The 20,242-nt window shown below is 37.6% G+C and overlaps 3 protein-coding genes across 4 annotated transcripts; 1 reads left to right on the plus strand and 2 right to left on the minus strand.

The window, feature by feature from the left end:
* The first annotated feature begins 1,164 nt into the window (after nucleotides 1–1,164).
* LOC120011727 lies at nucleotides 1,165–2,404 on the plus strand. The gene is made up of 2 exons (XM_038862831.1): nucleotides 1,165–1,382; nucleotides 1,889–2,404. Exons 1-2 carry the CDS (start codon nucleotides 1,209–1,211, stop codon nucleotides 2,402–2,404), a joined length of 690 nt encoding a protein of 229 aa, XP_038718759.1. The 5' UTR covers nucleotides 1,165–1,208.
* A 6,413-nt stretch (nucleotides 2,405–8,817) lies between these two features.
* On the minus strand, nucleotides 8,818–10,637 carry LOC120012250 (probable WRKY transcription factor 70). Its single transcript, XM_038863587.1, has 3 exons — nucleotides 10,249–10,637; nucleotides 9,994–10,098; nucleotides 8,818–9,613 (listed from the first exon to the last, which is right to left on the minus strand). Exons 1-3 carry the CDS (start codon nucleotides 10,578–10,580, stop codon nucleotides 9,067–9,069), a joined length of 984 nt encoding a protein of 327 aa, XP_038719515.1. The 5' UTR covers nucleotides 10,581–10,637; the 3' UTR covers nucleotides 8,818–9,066.
* Nucleotides 10,638–11,614: 977 nt separating this feature from the next.
* On the minus strand, nucleotides 11,615–19,387 carry LOC120012371 (phospholipid-transporting ATPase 1-like). 2 transcript variants are annotated; one of them, XM_038863773.1, is made up of 9 exons: nucleotides 19,048–19,387; nucleotides 16,688–18,824; nucleotides 15,502–15,841; nucleotides 14,528–15,320; nucleotides 14,254–14,377; nucleotides 13,831–14,050; nucleotides 12,879–13,337; nucleotides 12,487–12,790; nucleotides 11,615–12,059 (listed from the first exon to the last, which is right to left on the minus strand). In XM_038863773.1, exons 2-8 carry the CDS (start codon nucleotides 18,447–18,449, stop codon nucleotides 12,589–12,591), a joined length of 3,900 nt encoding a protein of 1,299 aa, XP_038719701.1. In that variant the 5' UTR covers nucleotides 18,450–18,824; nucleotides 19,048–19,387; the 3' UTR covers nucleotides 11,615–12,059; nucleotides 12,487–12,588. The 2 variants fall into 2 exon arrangements, with proteins under 2 accessions (XP_038719701.1, XP_038719699.1); XM_038863771.1 differs by having other exon boundaries at nucleotides 16,688–18,867.
* Between the last annotated feature and the right edge of the window lie 855 nt (nucleotides 19,388–20,242).

Genomic DNA, 20,242 nt, shown 5'->3' on the forward strand with positions numbered 1-20,242 from the left:
ACATTGATGTTGACGCGACAACTAGAAGACTAAATACGAAGCCTGCAAGACTGGACCAGGGACTGGACTTGGGCCTTTTGCGAGCCCTTTTAGTTGGGCTTCGTCTGGATAATGGGCCGTATCCTAAGAGATTGAGGCCTCAATTGGTGACAACTTTCGATTATGACCATACAGATCTTTATTTTCGAAAAATACTAAAGATTACCCCGTTATACTAAATGTTGAGATATACGTATATGATTCACGTGAAAATATGATCCCCACATACACCACGTGATCTATAAATAATAATGTACGTTCATCTCAACATGTGGAGTAGTTGGGATAAAAAACACTGAGATCCGTACCATAAAAAATCATGAAAGGGAGAGTCAGTGAATACTTCGTCTTCTTTTCACAATTGAAAGAGACGACCCATTTATGTATTTAATTTGTGTTGTATTGTAATGTGGAGTGGAGTGCATATCTCTAGTCTTTTTCACTGCATTATTTCAATTCTTTTTGGTAATGATAATTTACGTAGAAGGTCAGTGACAGATTCAGTGTTGTAACACTCGGGGTTGGGCCCCAATGAAATTTGGTACAAATGCAATGGTATTGGACAGCGGATTAAAAAAAATGTATCAGTCACTTAGTATTTTATTTAAGGCCCTCGATAATCCCAATAATTACCCAGCCGCTCAATAATTGTTGAGCCTAAACCCAAACCTTAGCAGCGTTCCTAAAATTTTAGGAAAAAAACAAGACAAAAGGAACGATGCGAAAAAAAATCTTATAGTGTGTGCCCTTAATGGCTGAAATTTTTGATTCCGCCATTATATGCAAGGCTTATTTAATATCCTTTATTAAGACCGTATATGCATTTTCTAATGAAGACATTTTAGTAACTTCTTGAAACCTTGTGGTTGATGATGTGTAATGCATATCATGCATAGTGGACTAGCCACCTTAATTAACAACATTAATATACATATAATTAAACCTATTAGAGTTTGCTTCTGCCGCCCACACAACAGCTTCAATTCATGACCTAAATTCCACCACTATTTCCTCTCTTTGTATTTGTTTTATTCTCTCTCTCTCTCTCTCTCTCTCTCTCTCTCTCTCTCTATATATATATATATATATATATATATATATCTATTTATGTATGTATATATATATCACACATAAATAAGGCTTCTTGCATATGCTTACAGCAGAGAAGGATGGCTACTGTAATCGGTTATCTGGATAGTGTATTGCCTCCCATGAGTCTGTTTCTGATGATAGGTTACCATGCATATCTATGGCAATGCTTCAAGCACAGACAGTCTCAAACTACTCTTGGCATCGATGCACTCATGAGGAACTCTTGGTTTTCTCATCTTGACATTACACAGGTACATTTTAGTGTTCTGTAAAATCCTACTTCTATTTTTATGACAATTTTAGCTTTGATTAGTAGCTAAGGTAGGTCGACCAAGCTCAACTGCTTAAAAATAATCAAATCTTACTCTCTATTTTTTAACCGAGAACTATATCATATAAGATTACCCTTTGAACATCTAATATGCGTAAGTTGGATTAGAAACTTTAAGTTATTGGGCTTCATTCACTGAGCTCAAGCCTAGCCCAACCACCAGTTCAATTACAAGATGCACCTTAACATTAGTTTCTTAGCCGAAAATACTTATATAGTGTTTTTCGTCTCAGCTATCCCAAATATTGAGATAGACGCACATGATACATGTGAAATCGTGGACCCACATTATCCATATAAAACCATATGCATCAATCTCATCATTTGGGATAGTTTGAGACAAAAAATACTGGAAACCGTAAGCGGTAAGCCTCCTGTTTTTTAACAGTTTTTGTCTACTTTAAGATGACAGTATATTATATGCAGGCTAATGACAAGAAGGGTATGCTAGCAGTACAAAGTTTAAGAAACACATTAATGGCGACCATACTCACAGCTACAGTTGCTATTCTAATAAACGGGGCATTAGCTGCATTGACAAATAACTCCTACACCCAAGATCACCTCTTCAAGAGTCCACTTTTTGGCTCACGATCTGGTACAATCTATGTACTGAAGTTCGGTTCAGCATCCATTTGTGTGTTGCTTAGCTTCTTATGCAGCTCCATGGCCGTCAGATACCTTATCGATGCCAGTTTCTTGATCAATGCTTTGGGCGAGTTCTCGTCTGTTGCAGACGCGCAACTGGTATTAGAGCGAGGTTTTATGCTGGCTACTGTAGGCAACAGAATGCTTTGCGTTGCGTTTCCTATGGTGATATGGTTGTTTGGTCCTATACCGATGGCAATGTCAACTGTGGCACTTGTTTGGGGACTTCACGAGCTAGATTTTGCTCCCAAGTTAGCAATATGTGATGTAAAGAAACTTGATTGTGAATTGTGATTGATCACATGATTATTGTACACAATTCAAAATCAAACCTGCTGCGATCACACGTTGAGCATTGGCCAACCTTATCATGTTGTTAGGTAGAAAACTTTTGTATGTGCAGCATGATGGCCTAAGTTTAGCTTCTATCGGATGTCCAAATGACAAACTTATATATGTGGCGTATTGATTTGAGTATTGAGGCCCTGGGCGAACTCTAAAAATGAACACTCTTTAAAAAAAAATAAACGTCATATATTATTTAAATGAGTTTGGGCTACTATAACATTGTATTTTTCAAAAATAAGAGGTTCGGGGATTTGGGAACCTTGGGCGGTGACCCATGTCATCCCACCCTAGACAATCCTGACTTATATGGTATTTTTCTCGGTTACCAAAACAAATTCACAGGGCGTGTTCATGTTCCTTGAATTCATGTGCTTGCCTTTCAGTTCAAGCTGATCATGTCTGGCCTGCCTTGCCCTGCCAAGCCCATCTGCAACTTTCATTGGGGCTAGATACCTTTAGAATCAGTTTTATGGTTTGGGCTTACTCTTAAAGATTATAGGCTCCATTTTGGGCTCAACCCAAGCTTCAAATCTTGCCATATCAACCAAGCCCGGTCCAATAATAAAATGAGAAAGGCCTTATCGGAAGTCGAAGTGAAACAAAGCATGCTAGTCCACGTCGTGTATGGTGCAACCCACTTACATATCAAATTTTCTTCACACTGTGGCATACCTCAACAGTTTCCTACAGCTCCTTGCTTGACGCAATAACTATATTTCGCTATTTGAAAAAGAATATTGGCTATAATAAAATAATAATTCTCTAAAAAAAAAAGTTCACGGCCTCCTTTATCTCTAAAGACAGGATGTCCCATCTCTATTATCTATTGAGCACGCTCTAAATAATCCCTCTTTGGCAAGATTATTCTCAATATAATAATAAATAAATAACTTATTTTCAGGAATTTTAGACCAAACTTCAAATAAATTTTGATTCTCAGCTAGCCCATCAACAATTCTTTGTATAGGCCCACGAGAGTTATGGTCAAGCCCAACAAGCCCACAGCTTGGGCTGTGTACTCTACAAAACCTCAAAGCGCACACTTTCAAGAAGCTCCCTCATTTCCACGGCCCAATCAAAACCTTAGGCTTACCAGCTCAGACATCATGTGCCTATCACGTGATCAAGACCACTATAAATACATGAGATCCTAACTTCATTAAAGGCTCTCAACTACTTAGAGGTTTCTTGCGCGCTCTCTCTCTCTCTAAAAGCATTTAACTTCTCTCACTATAAATTTCAACCACCGTCAATTGATTTAACCGTCGAAACTTCTCTGATCGACACCACATCAGTGTCAAGCTTCACGGTGTACCTTCAGTGTAATCTAAGTAAAGTTGTCGAAGGTCTCACCCGACAAATATTGATTACAGATGTTTGGTTCTACACTCCTTAGTATATTTCATGGTAGAAATATTCTTGATCCCATTGATAACGAGTGAGACCAAATAATTCAATCGGAGTAGTTGCTGAACCCTACCACATAGTTCTAGCAACAACAAAACCAGCCAGAAAAAACAGGACGACAACAATATTATTGGAAACAACATACTCGCAAACCAACAAGATAACCCCCCTTCTCTCATCCTCCTTTTCATCAAAGCAGTAACTAGCATAAATGTGACTTGACTCAAAACCAAACCCCACTGTCCAATTATGTCTTCTCCACCATCCATAAGTTTCTTTCACTCATTAAAATGCATTTTAAAGTCGTGAGTCATATAAAATCGTGAAAGACGTTCGAAAGTTTGAGCTATGGAGTCCACTATTACAGCTATAAGGCTTATGCTCCTCATGCACAAATATAATCATCTATGTCCAAGTAGATTCAATGAACCATGTTAATTATACTAGGACAAACTTGTCGTATATATGTCCACTGTTTTTATTGTACTGGTTTAGTGTTATCAATAAAGTATTTATGGGCACACACAGAAGCTGATACTGATTCCACCAAAATATGGCTTGGCAATTAAAGGTCAGTTTGTGACTGTGTCCTCCCAAAAGAGAGCCAATAATGCAATTTGCACCATAGAAAAGTCGTGAAGAGGATGGGACCTGAGAGCTTGAAAATGGCCCCTGTATTTTATTTTTTGTTCAAAAAAGCCCCTCAATTTTGTTTTGGATCAAAAAAGTCTTCGTACTTACAATAATAAAAAACGTTAACCCTTCTGTTAAGATTATGTTAAAATCAATTGATTTGGCATTTAAGTGATTTTTTCTTTAATTTTCAACAAATGACGTGGCGTACATGTGGACTTAATATATTAGATGTTGACACGTGTCATTTTTAATAAGTAATACAAGAGTTGTTATGTTTGTGAATCACAATTTTCAACAAATTACTTGGCGTACATGTGGACTTTCAATTGTGTTTTTTTAACGCCATGTCATTTGTTGAAAATTAAAGAAAAAATCACTTAAATGCCAAATCAATTGATTTTAATAGAACCTTAATAGAAGGGCAAACGTTTTTTATTATTGAAAGTATGAGAGCTTTTTTTTATCCAAAATAAAGTTGATGGACTTTTTTGAACCAAAAAACAAAGTATATGAGCCATTTTCATACTTATACCTTGACAATATACAACTAAATAATGGTACCTTTTTCTTTCCGATGATGACAAAAGAAAACGTAAATATAGGGAAATGATAATAATGTGTAAAAGATTCAGATTCAAATTTCCACATTTGACTTGTGAAGCCATTTGGAAAGAGTTGCACGGAGGATCCAAGTCGTTAGAATTTACATGATTGTCAATCATAAATAAAGAGTGTTCATACTCGAAAGTCCTGGCACACCATCTCATTTGCTGAAGTGGTGTACCATTGTGTTAGAATCAATAGGGCTATGTCAATTCAAGAACTGTTAGTGACCATAAATAAATAATTGAGAATAAAGACAGCTAATTTGCAATTCGAATTTGAAAAAATGCATCAATTAATCTCCCATAATTAGGGCAATAAGTCTCTAAAGTTCACATACTTTTGTTTGAGATGGAAGGAGAGAAGACAATTAAAGTAGAAGGTTTATGTATTGTTTCATATATCCAAGTGGATAGTTGAAGACAACTTGACTTTTCAATAACCCCAAAATCTTGTAGAAAAAAAAACAAGTCCCAAGATTTTCCAAAACCACATGTCAAATCAATTATTGTTAGTGCATGTTGTGCTCCTTGAACAATGGGGCATGCTTGGATTTTACTAATATCAAATCTAGATCAAGAGATTGAAGAGTTTAATTTCTTAACATCCACTTGTCAATATTATAACATCTTATTCATTAGATTCCACAATGTTATAGACTCACATAAATTACGATCCAATTTTATCCCAAATCACATATCCCAGGTGGAATAGTCGTTGATTATAAACAAATATATATAGGATCGCTTACCATCCAACACTCCAGATGGATTGCAGATAAAATGAGTGTTCATAAATTGGGTCTCTCCCCATTTTTCTAAGTTGAAATGATGTTATAGTACTAGTGGACCCTAGAAATTTTGGATTGGCTTTTGTCTTTTAACATCACAGAAAAAAGTGTGATCAGGTTTCACTTCCCACATGGGTTGGAAAAGCCAACTTGTAATGGCGGGAGTGGGTCCCTTTTTCTATGCATTCACACTGGCATGATTTTCCACAACTACAAACAATAGATCCTCTTAGCTATGAAAGTGAGAGTGAAAGCCCCCTTCATATGTTCTTTTCTTTCTAAAGGCAGCATCCATGAATCTACTTAATTGCTTCCATGAATGTACTCCATATTCTGTATCTAATTCTTACCATTATCGTCGTCATCATTATCGAAAGCTCGAAGCTATTATTCCAAAAATTTGGAATTGACTACATGAATTTATGAGAATATCAATGGAATCGTGTATCTACTTCTGAGTGTGAACAAATTTCGAGCCAAGAAAAACAAGTTACATGTGTGTGTGTATGTGTTAACTATGTAATTCAGTACAAATGGATGAAGAATAGTATGGCTAATAGACAAAATGTAAAAATTTCAAAGAGCTGAGCAATTTCTAAAAGTAAAAATGGACAATTATACTGTATTTAGTCTTGTCATTTGATGAAAGCAACAAAAGAAGAAAGAAAGAAAATATGGTTGATATATATGTGGACCTCTCAATAATACTATATATATATATGACCAAATCTATGGTCGATATCTTCTGGACGACAAGTTCCCAGCTATTACGTACAGCTTTGATTGCAAAAGGTGTGTGTTATTACAATATTCAATTTCTGCTAATTTTATGAACGTCACTGTCTTTCATTGTCGTACGTCTTGGTGATAAGATGCGATTAATGGTTGTTACCTACCCTTGTTAATATAATTTATTAATAGACTTAATTTTGTCTTTTAACTTAATTATTATGACCTTAATTAGGTTTGAAGAGTTTGATCTCATGTTTCCATTGCATGCATAGAGCGGTCGATCCATGGCTTTGAATTTTAGATATTCATGTGTCAAAGACTAAAAAATCTCACATCGAATAGGTATATATAATTCAATCGAGTGGTTTATAATAAGAAAGGATTCACTCACTTTAACACAACCAAAGCTTTTCTGGACTTAAGTATCATAGGTGACGGCCCAAAAAAACAAAACCGTGTAGGCTCATACTCAAAGCGAACATATCAATAGTAACTTGTAGTATTTCGAGTGAATTTCTAACATCATGCATATCGATCGGTTTTGTGCATATACGTTCTCTCCAGGTGGACATGATCTTTATCGACTTTTCTATACACTAATTTGATAATAAATTAAAGCGCCCACACACACATATATGTAGTCCGTATATATGCACAACATGAAGGTGATTGTGTAGATAATTTGTTTGGTTATTTTGAGAAGAAAATCAACTTCAATTCATAGGATGTCCACATTAATCAATACTTAGAAAGACTATGGAAATTAGCTAGATATATTCTTTATGGACATGATCATTTCCTTTGTCTTTTAGTTAAAGACGTACATTTCACTGGATTGGAAAAAAGTAGCATTATTAAATAGTATAGATATTTTTAACAATATATGAGAGGGATATCTAAGGAAAGAGAGGACGATATGAATCCACCTATTTTTTTTTTTGGATGGATAGGGTTGGGTTTTGATGACCATATGAGTAAATTCCTGATTTTTTAAAAACCGATAACAACTTAACAGTGCGTTTTTTCGATAACTAGGCAACCCAAACTCATATTGAGCTAGGTACGTATAAATTCGTCTGATAATTTAGTTGAATAGAGACTCAATGCAAACCATTTGGAATAATTGAGCCAGTTTATAGTCAAAATCCCGACCTCAACATGAATTTTTTAATTTAAAGATCCAATCTAAGTCTTTGACTTGTCACATTAACATTATAACGGCTTGATTAAATTCTTGCTTTAGTTACCCTTTTTTCTTGTTTTTCTTCCGGCCCCTACATAGAAAAGAAAATTTTGCAAACTTGGATTGCCAGCTATGTATATATATATATGGTCCAATCAATATCATCACCTTACTTTTGTATGGCAATAAATATCATACACCGGAAAATAAAGTGTTACTGACTTGGTCGGTGGACACCAACTATCCATTCATTAATTGAATCTAGCCACTCGATATACTGGAATCTATAATGTATATAGAAAATTATAAACATCACAACAATTAGTATATCAATTGTCTCAATTATCGAATTAGACGCACATAATTAAAGTGAATTTATAGATTTCATATGTCCTACATAATACACTTAAAATTTTATACATACAACGTAACAGTTGAGATAACTGTATAGTTTAAACTCAAATATGCATCTTGGTTGTTGGACCAGAGGCTCAGCCGATCGATCGGCCCATCCCAAGTATGCTTTTCGAGACATTCATTTAAATAGAAAACTTGTAGGGTTTTTGTGAAAAGCCTCACCCTAAACACATTCTATACGTACATCGAGCATGTACGGCTTTATTTCTCCCTAAGCCGTCTCATTTAATGGTATTTGAGTCCAAAAAAAATGCATCTTAAATGTGAGAGGGGAGCTCACTCTTATTAACCCACAATCATAAAAGTTTTTTGATACCCAATTGAAACAGGTGTCATTTTTGAGAGAGAGAACACCTATAGAGTGAGTAAGAACTTTAATCATTGTATTTGATGGTTTCTCCACTTGTATCTCTTTTCCAATATAGTAAAATCGATTTCTGTTGTCCGTGAATTAATTGAACCACGTAAATCTCTTGTCTCCTTTCCTTTACTTTTGCTTCTTGTCATTCTCTGCTTTGCCTAACTTGAGTGTTTGATTTAGTGAATCTACTTGGTGCGTAATTGTGGGTTATGAGATTTTGCACAACAAACTGAAATACCAACAATTGACATCCCTCTCATTACAGAATATATATATTACAGCAAACATTAATGCCACGAGATGGGTATATGGCTTAACATGAAAATGACTATATATTTTTTTTTCACAATGTTGTCATGATTTCTTAAACGTGCTGAATATTTGAAAAACACACATGCATGCAATATGAGAAGACAAGAACATTAGAAACAAAAAAAAAACCAACCTACAAGCCAGCTGATCTCCTGATTAAATCTACATTACAATGATTCAAACCCATAATGTTTAAGCACGTCCTCAAAGTGATCAATGGACCCCATGTCATTAAAGTTGTGATGATTACTAGCCGTCCAAGAAATGACATCAGCATGATCGCACGACAAAGATGATCCAAAGGCAGTCAATTCATCGGGAGGGAAGAGATAATCGGACGATGAGGATTGGTTGGGGGTCAAACCACATTGTACTACATGATGATGATAATTATCAATATTGTGCTCCTGCTTTATTGAAAGGGATGAGGAGGAGGAGGAGAAAAGGGGGTTATCCTGCAGCTTCTTGTTATAATCTGGTTGTTTGTTTGTGAGATTGCTGCCGCCATCAAAGCTGAGAAATAATACAGAAGAATCTACAGCAGCAGAAGAATCATGATCTTCAAAGAGAGTAGTTTGAGATTTTTTTAGGAAATCTTGGCATGTATGGTTGCCATGGTATGTTGTACGGTGCATCGGAGGATCATCTCTGATTTGCTGCACTTGTTTTGTAGCTGGACAACCATCTGACTTGTGTGTGCACCTGTAGTAGTTCCTATATACATATATACAAGAAAAACCCATCACAATTAGATGTACATATTCTGGCTATTAGATTACATATATATATATATATAGTAATTTTTTATTAAATTATAGTGTTAATTAAAGCAAGAAAACGACAAATGTATGGCGGCTATATATATGTACATCAGTATATGTACGTATAGGGAATCTTTTCCAACCCCTAAATGAGAGATATGTTGTTGGGGTTATAACTTAGTTTATAAAAACAATAATTCAAGACACTGTGTATGAATTGATGGATTTCAAGTTGGAATGGTCCGTTTGGTATGCTTGTTTTCCATGTAATTTCAGAAACCAATCCGACAAAAACTGAAAACAGAACAGAAACCAAACGGAACTTAATAATACCTTGGATATTTGTGATTGAGGATCACTTTTTGTCCGTACTTTCTCCATGCATGTCCATCCTCCCAATTTACGGTCTCTGTCGACCATGTGTCTTCTTCTGTCTTTCTGCAACCGAGAAAGTACTATCAATGGTAAATTCAGGAAAGGATCCGGGACCTAATCGTCAGTACTGATGCTACTCTCTTTCTTTCTTATTTATTGGCTACTAACTATCTATCAAATCCACAACGATTAACCATAACCAACTGTACTCACCTTCTCTTGTAGCATCCTCTTCGATTTTTTACTGCGGCCGTAGTCTTGCTACTCCCCTCGGAATCCTCCGACTTCGGGCCAGGCATACTCGCCGGAGACTGATTAACTTCACTGAACTCAACATTATTCAAAACCGAAATAGCACAACTGAATGAATTTGAAATCCTCTCAAGCAGATCACCAGACGATGCGCACATAGACGTCTCGTTGTCTCCCGATGAAGATTTACTAATGAGAATCTGAAGCTCTTTTGCGAGCTCAAAACCTCGTCGGAGCTCCTCGATCGCTTTTCTCTGACCGGCCGGTGTGTTTTCCGGGCAAGAGATCTCCATTTAGAGAAAGCGCGTGTACGGTTTCTAGGGTACCAAATGGGGGAAGTGAAGAGGAGACTGAAGAGCGACGCCCTTTTTAAGCTTTCTAGGGGTATGGATGGGAATGTGCCAGGAAGAGCAATGGAAGGCATGTTGAAACTTCCGCAACATACGGAATTTTTTTCACGCGCGCTTGATGACCACGCTACAGTGATTTAGTGATTTACTGACTGGGTTTGTATTACACGCGATGATTTATGAGAGTGAGATTACAGGTTTTTGATGAGTGACGAGTACGTTGTGAGGTCACCATTGCTATGTAAGCCAATGTGTACGTAGTTAAATGCCACCTGGCAGGTAATTAAAAAATTTGCCACTTGATTGTGTCCTCACCTGACAAAACTGAGAAGTTTTTATATCTCTGGCTGGCTGTTGGGTAGTTGCTTTTTTTTATTTTTTATTTTTATTATTATATTTTAGAATGGATAAGCATCAAGTTCAATTTAATATGGTGTATAATCGATCACAACCATGGACCATCCCCAGGTAGCCCCCATGAGGTACTTGGATATGGAAGCCCATTCGAGGCTTCGAGCTGGGTGTCACAGTATCTCCTCAAGGATTCACGTTTCTCGTGAATCCCACACCTCTAATGCTGAGCCTCAGCTACAATACTAACTGTAATAGCCTCTCTTTGAGCCTAGTAAGATATTATTCGTTTTGGATTAGAACATACTAGTCCGAATGGTTTTGCTTCTCGAGGCACATCTTTGATCCATGAATACCGTTCTTACTAGAGTTATTTTGTTAAGAATAAGGCCAAGTGCACACCCATACACGCACTCAATAGTCTCATACATTCCTCAACCAACCACACAAGCTCAATCACTACCCACACATGTATTGGTTGTAATCAATGGGCTACTACCCAGAAAAACCTGTTCACTGAATCTCAACAAGATCAGGGCCGATAGATATTGATTTTAAACGGGTTGACAAATCATGAACACACCAGGATGCTGAATTTGGATGTAATGAGAGGGAAAGTACCAGTATTGTTATCAACCCTGATTTTTCAATCCATTTCTGTCATATCTATAAACAAGAAAAATGTCAATAATGATCTTTACAAAACTCCATTATTATGTACTTGTCTACAATACTTCTCTTTTGACAAGCGCACAACACTGGGCCTTTTTCAGATCCCTGACATATCATTCCTAATTCTTCTACGGTAGCCCCATATTTTAACAAAAAAAAAAAAAACCCCACCACATATGTCAAACCAAATTTCCCGAGAGCCCTCTTGTCATCTTCTTTGTCACCTTTACCTCCCAAGTTCATCATCCAAATGTCATTTTCTACCACCACCAACCATTTTTCTCCTTGGAATAGACAGTCATCTTCCCTTCCTATTACCCACAACGATTGGCTTTGCCAAACGATGTGATCTCGCCTTTTCTTTCACGAGCTGGGGCAAGATCAGCTTTTGTACCTCACCTGATCAAACAAGGACAAGGAAAAATGAGGGTTGATAAAGAGAACAATGAAACAAAAAACTCCCTTGGGCGACCCCGCAACCCCCGACAAGGTCTGGACAGAATTACTACATCAATCACTTCCAGTTCCCTTACATGCTAGCATTCAAGATATGAATCAAGATGGAATAAAAAGTTTATTGAAGTAGAAGTGTCGATAAAGAAACACAATTCATGCAGATCATAATCCACCAGGATTCTGATATTTGCACACAAGAATATCTTTCTATGGATCCAATATGTAAATCTATTCTGGACGAAGAAGTAATCTTCATGTGCTACTTGGTAAATAGTTTTCAGATGCAGTGAAAGGATGTTTTTTTATTATGACCGTGATTCGTGACAAATTACATGACAGGGATAAGAATCATGAACAAGAATGAACTTACGGCCAAAATCAATAACTGCACACCATAGGGAAGCCATAGGAGGGTCAACTTAACGAAAACCACTGCAAGTTGGTTTCTCCACAATGGTAAATATACATATTATTATGTAGAACCTCCACCATGCTTGAACCCCAAATTACCATGCCGTTTCCTCAGTATCTCAGCTTCTTGGGCTATTTGGATGTCTGAAGGAGAAAAATGTCGTCGCACAATCTTGAAAAGAAAGCGAGGGAGCAATGCAACAACTATTATAAGTAAAATAGTGAGCCAATAGGTAGGTGACTTGAACAGATGGTAGATTGTCCTGCCACAGTTGTAAAGAATATTAGTTAATCCGATTAACTAAAATGTCAGAAAATGAAACATAGACTGTCAGAACGAACAAGACTGACCAGTAATTGGGGAATACAGGTATACAATCCAAAATCAATATGCAAGCATATGTGGCAATTATCGATCCCCAAACAGCAGCATGAGTAATAGCAACCCAACGCTGGATGTCCATTGCCAAGTGAATATTAACAAGGACAACAACAGATATTGTCCACAAGCTACCCATGCTCCATATATCAATTGTGCTCTCCTTGTAGATATACAGTGGTATGTAAAAGAGAACAAGACTCTGCCACAATGTGTCAGCCATTGCGATCCAGAAAAGCTGAAAATTGTAAGCCTCGTGTCTGTGCCCAGAACCATAAAGTTTGGGACACTGTAGAAGTGTCTTATGGCTTAAATCCTTGTCAAGAATACCAACAATTATAGTGGGGACGGAAGTATAAATTAGCGAATAAAATACACTACTCCAATCTGTTAATGCAGAAGTTGTTGAGAAGGCTGTGCATAATATATACCTGGAGTTGCACAATATAAGAAGCATTAGAAACGGAGGTATAAAAGCATGATAATGTGGGACATAATATACCATTCAGATATTATAAAACCTCACTCCATAGAAAATTTTAATCCGTAAAAGTAAAAAATAGAAAACCTTCAAGTTTACAAAAGAAGCTAGCAAAGTTGACAAATAACGAGGGGAAACTGTATGACTTATAATAGATATTGCAGAATCAAAAGATTACATCCGGTAAAAATCTGACTTCTATTCCTTTGAAAATCGAGCAGCAAAGATAAATCAACTGAAAATAGATAAATGTCCATATGAATCAACATGAGAACTTGCTTATAAACTGTCATGTTTTAGTAGTGTCTATTCATTATTTGGATAAATCAAAGGATATCTCGAGAAATTGCAAAGTTTAATAGGTTTAATGATGTAAGTAACTGCAAAGGAAGGAGAGAAGGTAAGGCAAGTAAGGGTATGCATATTAAAGAAGGTGTATGTACCAGAAAAGCATCAGTACAAAAACAGCATTTCTGTAGAAATTGTACAGAACCAAATAGCCAACACGCTGATAATTCCAGTGCCCATGCACCAAAAGTAGTCTTTTAAGGAACCGAAATTGTCCCATGGCAAAATCAGATGCCATCACTGCTTGACGCCCTTCCTGACCACATATTCCCACACCAACATCTGCCATTTGTATCATCGAAACATCGTTTGCTCCTAAAAATTTGTCATTTATCAGAAAAGTCCAGGAAAATAGCAGCTAATTGAACAAATGTGTATTATTGTCTGCATCTACACTACAAATATCTCATTCATAAACAATCAAAATCTACATTAGCTAACTATAGCTTAATGCAGACTTTCCATACATAAAGTAACAAGGTCCCGACAGCTACAGAGTTATCAGGCTAGCAACTCACCATCACCAATGGCCAATGTCATATCATCTGTGCGGCTCTTAATCAAATCAACGATTCCAGCCTTCTGCAATGGTGCAACACGACAGCATAGCACAACTCTACAGGATGTTGCAAGGTCGAAAAGCTGTTTAATGATGCAAAAATCACCAAGTAACCATTTAGCATAAAGATGAAATGGAAAGAACACACATAGAGAATTCATCGCAACAATGCTAAACGTAACATTAAAAGAAAAGGGGGACTTCCACCATATAAAGAGTGATAGGATTCTCACATCTGACTCCAGATCTTTCTCCAAAATGTAAACCAAACTATTCCCATCTATTATAAGTGCTAGCGGCAGATTCATCGTTCCTGCCTTGGCTACTGAATCCCATGTAGATGAATCAGAAGGCTTTCCATCATCAGCTACCTCAGGGTAGTTGTTTTCAGTGTTCTTTTTGCATTTTGTGTTCAAATTTCTTCTATTAGATGTCTTTATGCCATGTTTGGCTTTGGCATCAACCAAGAGATTTCTGCAATCATCCTCCGAATTGCCATTTATAATAATCTGCTGCATATCAGCAGTCAATAGTTTTGACGAGAGGCCGATTGAGATTGCTGTCTCCTGCTTATCTCCAGTAAGAACCCAGACCTTCATTCCGGCTTGCCGGAGGGACTCAATGGCTTCTGGTACACCATCTTGCAACTTATCCTCTATACCAGTTGCTCCCAGTAAATTTAAGTTGGATTCTATAAGAACCGCTGTTTGACGAAGTTTTACTGCTCTATCTGTTAAAGAGGTGCTGGCATCTTCGTACCTGCATTGCCATTGCTCGAGTTCATCATCTGCAAGATCCCTTGCAGCAACCACAAGTGTGCGCAAGCCTTCTGAGGAATACTCACTTAAATGATTCTGTGTTGGATGCCTTATACGATCATTCCTCAGAGATTCTTCTGATAAAATGCTGAACATTGAAGTATCAGCGCCTTTCACCAAAACCTTCACGGCATCATTAGGAAATCTGATGACCACGGACATTCTTTTGCGCACGCTATCAAACTCATGCAGGCCCAATACATCCAACCTAAATTACACAGAGGTACACACTGTTAATATTTGAATGGTAATTAATTATGAAAGAACACACTTGCTCAGTAAGCAGGATTCAAACATTCAATCCCACAAATGCTGATGCAATATAATGGGAAGCTGCAACTGTCATCGGGTAAAGAAAAGGATGTTTAAATAGAGGATAAATATTCTACCTTAACTTCTCACCATTGACGTCAATCACAACATGCCCAGATGTGCGTTCAAAGAGAGTATATCCATAAGCAGAAGCAGCAGCAACCAGTGCTTGCTCATCGGGAGATTCGCCCTGATAATCAATAGTTTCTGCATCCTCATTCCCTTCTATATTTGTGCAACTTGAAGATGCAACATTAGTACGAATTGGGATCACAGTGTTACAAGCAGCTAGTGTCAGAAAAAACTCATGTGCGGCAATCCTTTCATCCCCAGCTAAGCTTTTGTGCAAAAGCTCCATGAGTTCAGAGTCAATAGCAATGTCGGATTTAAGTTTCCACCTCCTTATACCTCTAGGGGCTGCAGCAAGAGAACATCCAAAATGGTATATATACATAATACATTACTACTTCAAGCGGTTAAAAGATTGCAATCCATACAAATGAATAATGCAAATTTCATTGGAATAATATCCCTTCTTTGCTTGTGATTGTATATTGACTCTAAGGAATTCCTTTAAAAAGCAAAAACTTCCATTATCTATCGATGGTTGAACACAAGATCAACCAACTCAGTCACGAGATGATGTAATGACTTCGACTTCCTCGAATCAGAGCCCATATTCACGTGATTTGATATTTTTTCACATCAGATATATAAGCCTCCTATTCATATGTACATTTATAAATGTCAAGCACATCTACCATGGAAACATTGCAATACTTAGTCTACTTTGGCAAATTGGCACAGTTGGGAACAAGGACAAGAGGTACTCAATAAGATACATGATCGTAAATCATTGTTCGATCTAGTATCTCAAAAACATGAAGTGAACTATATCATCATAATCATCAAAACATTTTTGAATCTTTACAAACTAGTTTCCGATTTATAAGTCGCAATTTTAGAATGAACTGACCATATAAATTTTATCATAACAATTTATGTATGTAGCCTAGTGGTAGAGTTACTTGCAGGGGTACAACCTAGAAGTCACATGTTCAACTCCTGGACACAACCTCTCCATATATTATGTGGAGGTAAGGTCTGCGTACATTTTGCTTGTTTCCAACCCCGTCCACTACAGGACCCTTGTGTACTTTTTACACTTAGTGAGATTAAAAGGATCCCCCGTCACATTACAGACTATAACAAATAAATACATGAAAAAAACTAAAACTGATATACGGGAGCTTTATTTGATACCTGCAATGCTCTCTTCCCTTAAAGTGTTTCCATAGGTCTTCCCATATACGCTTGCTCTTCGGAATTCCATCTTGTTCTCTGTGAGGGTCCCTGTTTTGTCTGAAAATACGTAGCGTATCTGACCCAGATCCTCATTTATATTCAATGATCTGCACTGAAACCTCGACCCAGATTCGCTGTCATACATATGCTTATCTTCAATCATAAAATATGACTGTCCCAACCGAACCAGCTCCATTGTAATGTATAGAGATATTGGTATCATTATCTGAAACACTATTATTGAGCTCAAGAAAGAGAAAAAAGTTTCCATGGGAATACCATAATATCTGTAGGTTTTTCCATTTTCCTTCCCCAGATTGAAGTATATTTTCCTGTAATAAGGCAAGGTATCAAGCTCTTCGTTATGACGATGGAGCCAAAGGCCCATTCCAAGTCCCACAACCAGGCACATGAGGAAGAGAAAAATTGACAACCACAGTGTTTCTCGATTCATGTAAATTTCCAGTTTGCTTCTCTTGGAAGGAGATGCTGCACTGTTCAACATTGCTTTTGTTTCCTGTCCAGCGTACACCACAACACCAATTATCCAGTTGGTATTCTTCAGCTGACAACCCCGCAAAACAATGTTTGATTGGCTTAGAGGAAATTTGACTCCATTAACCTCCATGTTCGCGGTGAACTCGTAAATATTCCTATTAGGTTGCTCGCATCTTATTAGCCCTGATACTGTAAGACCTTCAAGTACTGCAGAGGCTGTTTCCTGCCTGGCATACCGTGTCTTTAAATTTGACTCCCCATCCAGATTCATTGTCTGAATATAAGCAATCCCACTGGGGTCACTTGTTCCTAACAGAACCATGTCACAAGGAATAGAGTCATTGGCACAGACCTTCACAACCTCACCAGCTCGGATCTTGTTCCATTTTTTCGGTTGAAACTCGCCAGATTGAAGAACTAAAGCCTCACGGTTGTTCTCATTTCGGTCAGATCTATGCCTTCGCCAGTCCTCATAGCCATCTTTAATTGCAGTGACAGAAAGCACGAACAAGAGGGGGAAGAGGGACACAGTTCTCCCGAAGACAGCAAGAGGCGGAAGCTGGTTGAGAGCGGCAATGGCCAGAAAATACAAATAAGCAACACGATGGAACTGAATGAAAAGATTCTTGGGCAAGAATGTTATTAGCGTGTACTTGCTCGTCCGGATCTCATTTCCAGTGAACTCATACTTGTCATTTGTTCTCCTCGGATCATTAATATAGATCAACCGGGCATTTCCTTCATACAAAAAGCTATCATCAAACTGCACACTTTTGTGTCGCACCCTTTGAGACTTATTGTTTAACTTTTCGTGCACCAGTGATGAAGCCTTAGAAAGTTCAACTGTAGAGGCATCCTTGTGGCCATTGTTATGCCGTTCCATTGAGCCCCACGATACCAGGCGTCTCCGCTCTAGCGTGGGGCATTCCAATGAAGACTCCTGGTAGAACTGAGACCCAACAGAATGGAACTGATTCTTCTCTGAAAGGGAAGCAGACCTTCCAAGGGATCTCAGCCGAAAACTGGAGTCTGTAACAAAGACAACTTCTTCCTCTTTGTCCTTGGAGTCTAAAATAGGGTTTTGGCTGTCGTCAGAAAGGGAAGACTTGTAGGAGGCATTGGAGCAGAGACAGCTGAAGGAGTTAAACTTGTGCGATAGAGGTCGAGTTACAGGAACAAAAGAAGCATCTGATGGCGACTCCAATAGCTGGCCAGAAGTCATAAATAATCCTCCGCTGTCCACATTGGAATATTTCGGGCACAAATTCGCTAAATTTTATTCTCTATGAACAGGGACTGAAAACAAACCGAATCCCTTCAGAATACAAAGCCAGCTACGGGGATTCCAGCTTCCTTTAGCCACCGTAGGCGACCCAAGATCACATATTTTCCCATTTAAGCATATATGAAATCCGACGGTGACGTTTTTTACACCAAATAAGGATCAAAACAGACGCAATCTGAGCTCTGAAATGGGGCCTTTCTTTTCAGGCGAGAGTAACGCAACCCTTGAAACTTCAATTTCACAGGCAGAAGCGATAGATAGCCTTCTGATAACAGGGTAAGGCCCACAGAGCTTCAATGATGACAAAAATCCCTGATCCAACCCGAGCAAGGACAGCAGCCAAGATGAGCCAAAACTAAAAACACATAAATACAAAGCACAAGTAAAATTCAGCGGTATTCAGGCAATGCCAGTCGTTCACAACCCTAATCTACCACATTAAACGCCAAATCGTACATCAATTCAGATCTCAAAGATATCATGAAGAGGATATATTAGCATATTACAAAGAAAAAGAAGCACAGTAAAAACGCACCTCGACAGATGACCAATAAAAGGCTTTTATCGTCTCGAGATTTCTGGAGGAGGTAGTCTATCAATGCACTGAAAACGAAATCATGAAGGAAATGGCAGAGTCTCTGCGGACGATCAGGACAATCAATCAGATCTCAGCACCCTGAGTTATTAACATTGATGACGATGATAAACCAGATCGGCTTTTGCTCTGGCGCAAAATCAAGAAAAGCTAGGGCTCTTGTCCTATTGAAACGGGTGGGATCGACGAGGCAGAGGAGCCAGTGAGAGGGACCACGAATAGCGAACAAATCGCAGAGAGAGAGAGGGAGGGAGGGAGGGAGGGGAGAGAGAGTTGAGAGGGACGAGTGGTTAACCACGAATTTTGGCGTTGCCCGCTCTTTATTTACACACTTTCGTCTTTCGCCTTTCGCCCGACAACCAACGTTTGTAATTAATTTCCTGCTCTCTCTTCCCCGGTAAAACCGTAAAATAGTTCCTCTCTTTACATCAACGACATAGACTTCAATTTTTATTTTTACTTTTTGTTTTTGCAAATTATCTTTTTATAAAAAGAAAAACCAATTATTGTGTTACTTTATAACTCTATTTCAATTCGGATAATTTTTGATAGAACATGTAAAACCCACAAATTCAATTGGATTATGTGCATTCAACTCAACATCTAGAATAATTAAAATATAAATTACTATTATCTTTATCATTTTTGTAATTTTTATAGATCTTAAAATTTTAGCCGATAAATTTTATGTATTTTAAATTATGTTTATCGAAACTTTGATACGATACAAGTTTATCCTTAGATATTCAATATAAATATAAACTCGAGTTGTCGGTCTATGTACAAATGAAATTTTCCAACTGATAACATGATAAGTTGCATCAAACTGTGATATTGGTTACAAAAAGAATTGAAACACCATAATATCACCCAAATGATTGTCATTATATAAAGTCAAAAAACATGCACGTTAAAATTGGGGGACAACAATAGAAGGCATCAATTGCAATTAGGAAAGTTATGTGAAATGAGTTTCAAAATCTCTCCATTTATCTTCTAACCAAGTAGAGGAGGAATACATGTATGTTCAAATTCCCTTTCATTTTGATCGAATCTCGCATACATTTAAAGGAAATTAATGTGTTTAATGAGATCGTCATACTGACGTACGGAAAACGGCTGTGGTTGCTGTCAC

The sequence above is a fragment of the Tripterygium wilfordii genome, chromosome 13 (genome assembly GCF_013401445.1).
Source record: "Tripterygium wilfordii isolate XIE 37 chromosome 13, ASM1340144v1, whole genome shotgun sequence".
Lineage (NCBI taxonomy): Eukaryota > Viridiplantae > Streptophyta > Magnoliopsida > Celastrales > Celastraceae > Tripterygium > Tripterygium wilfordii.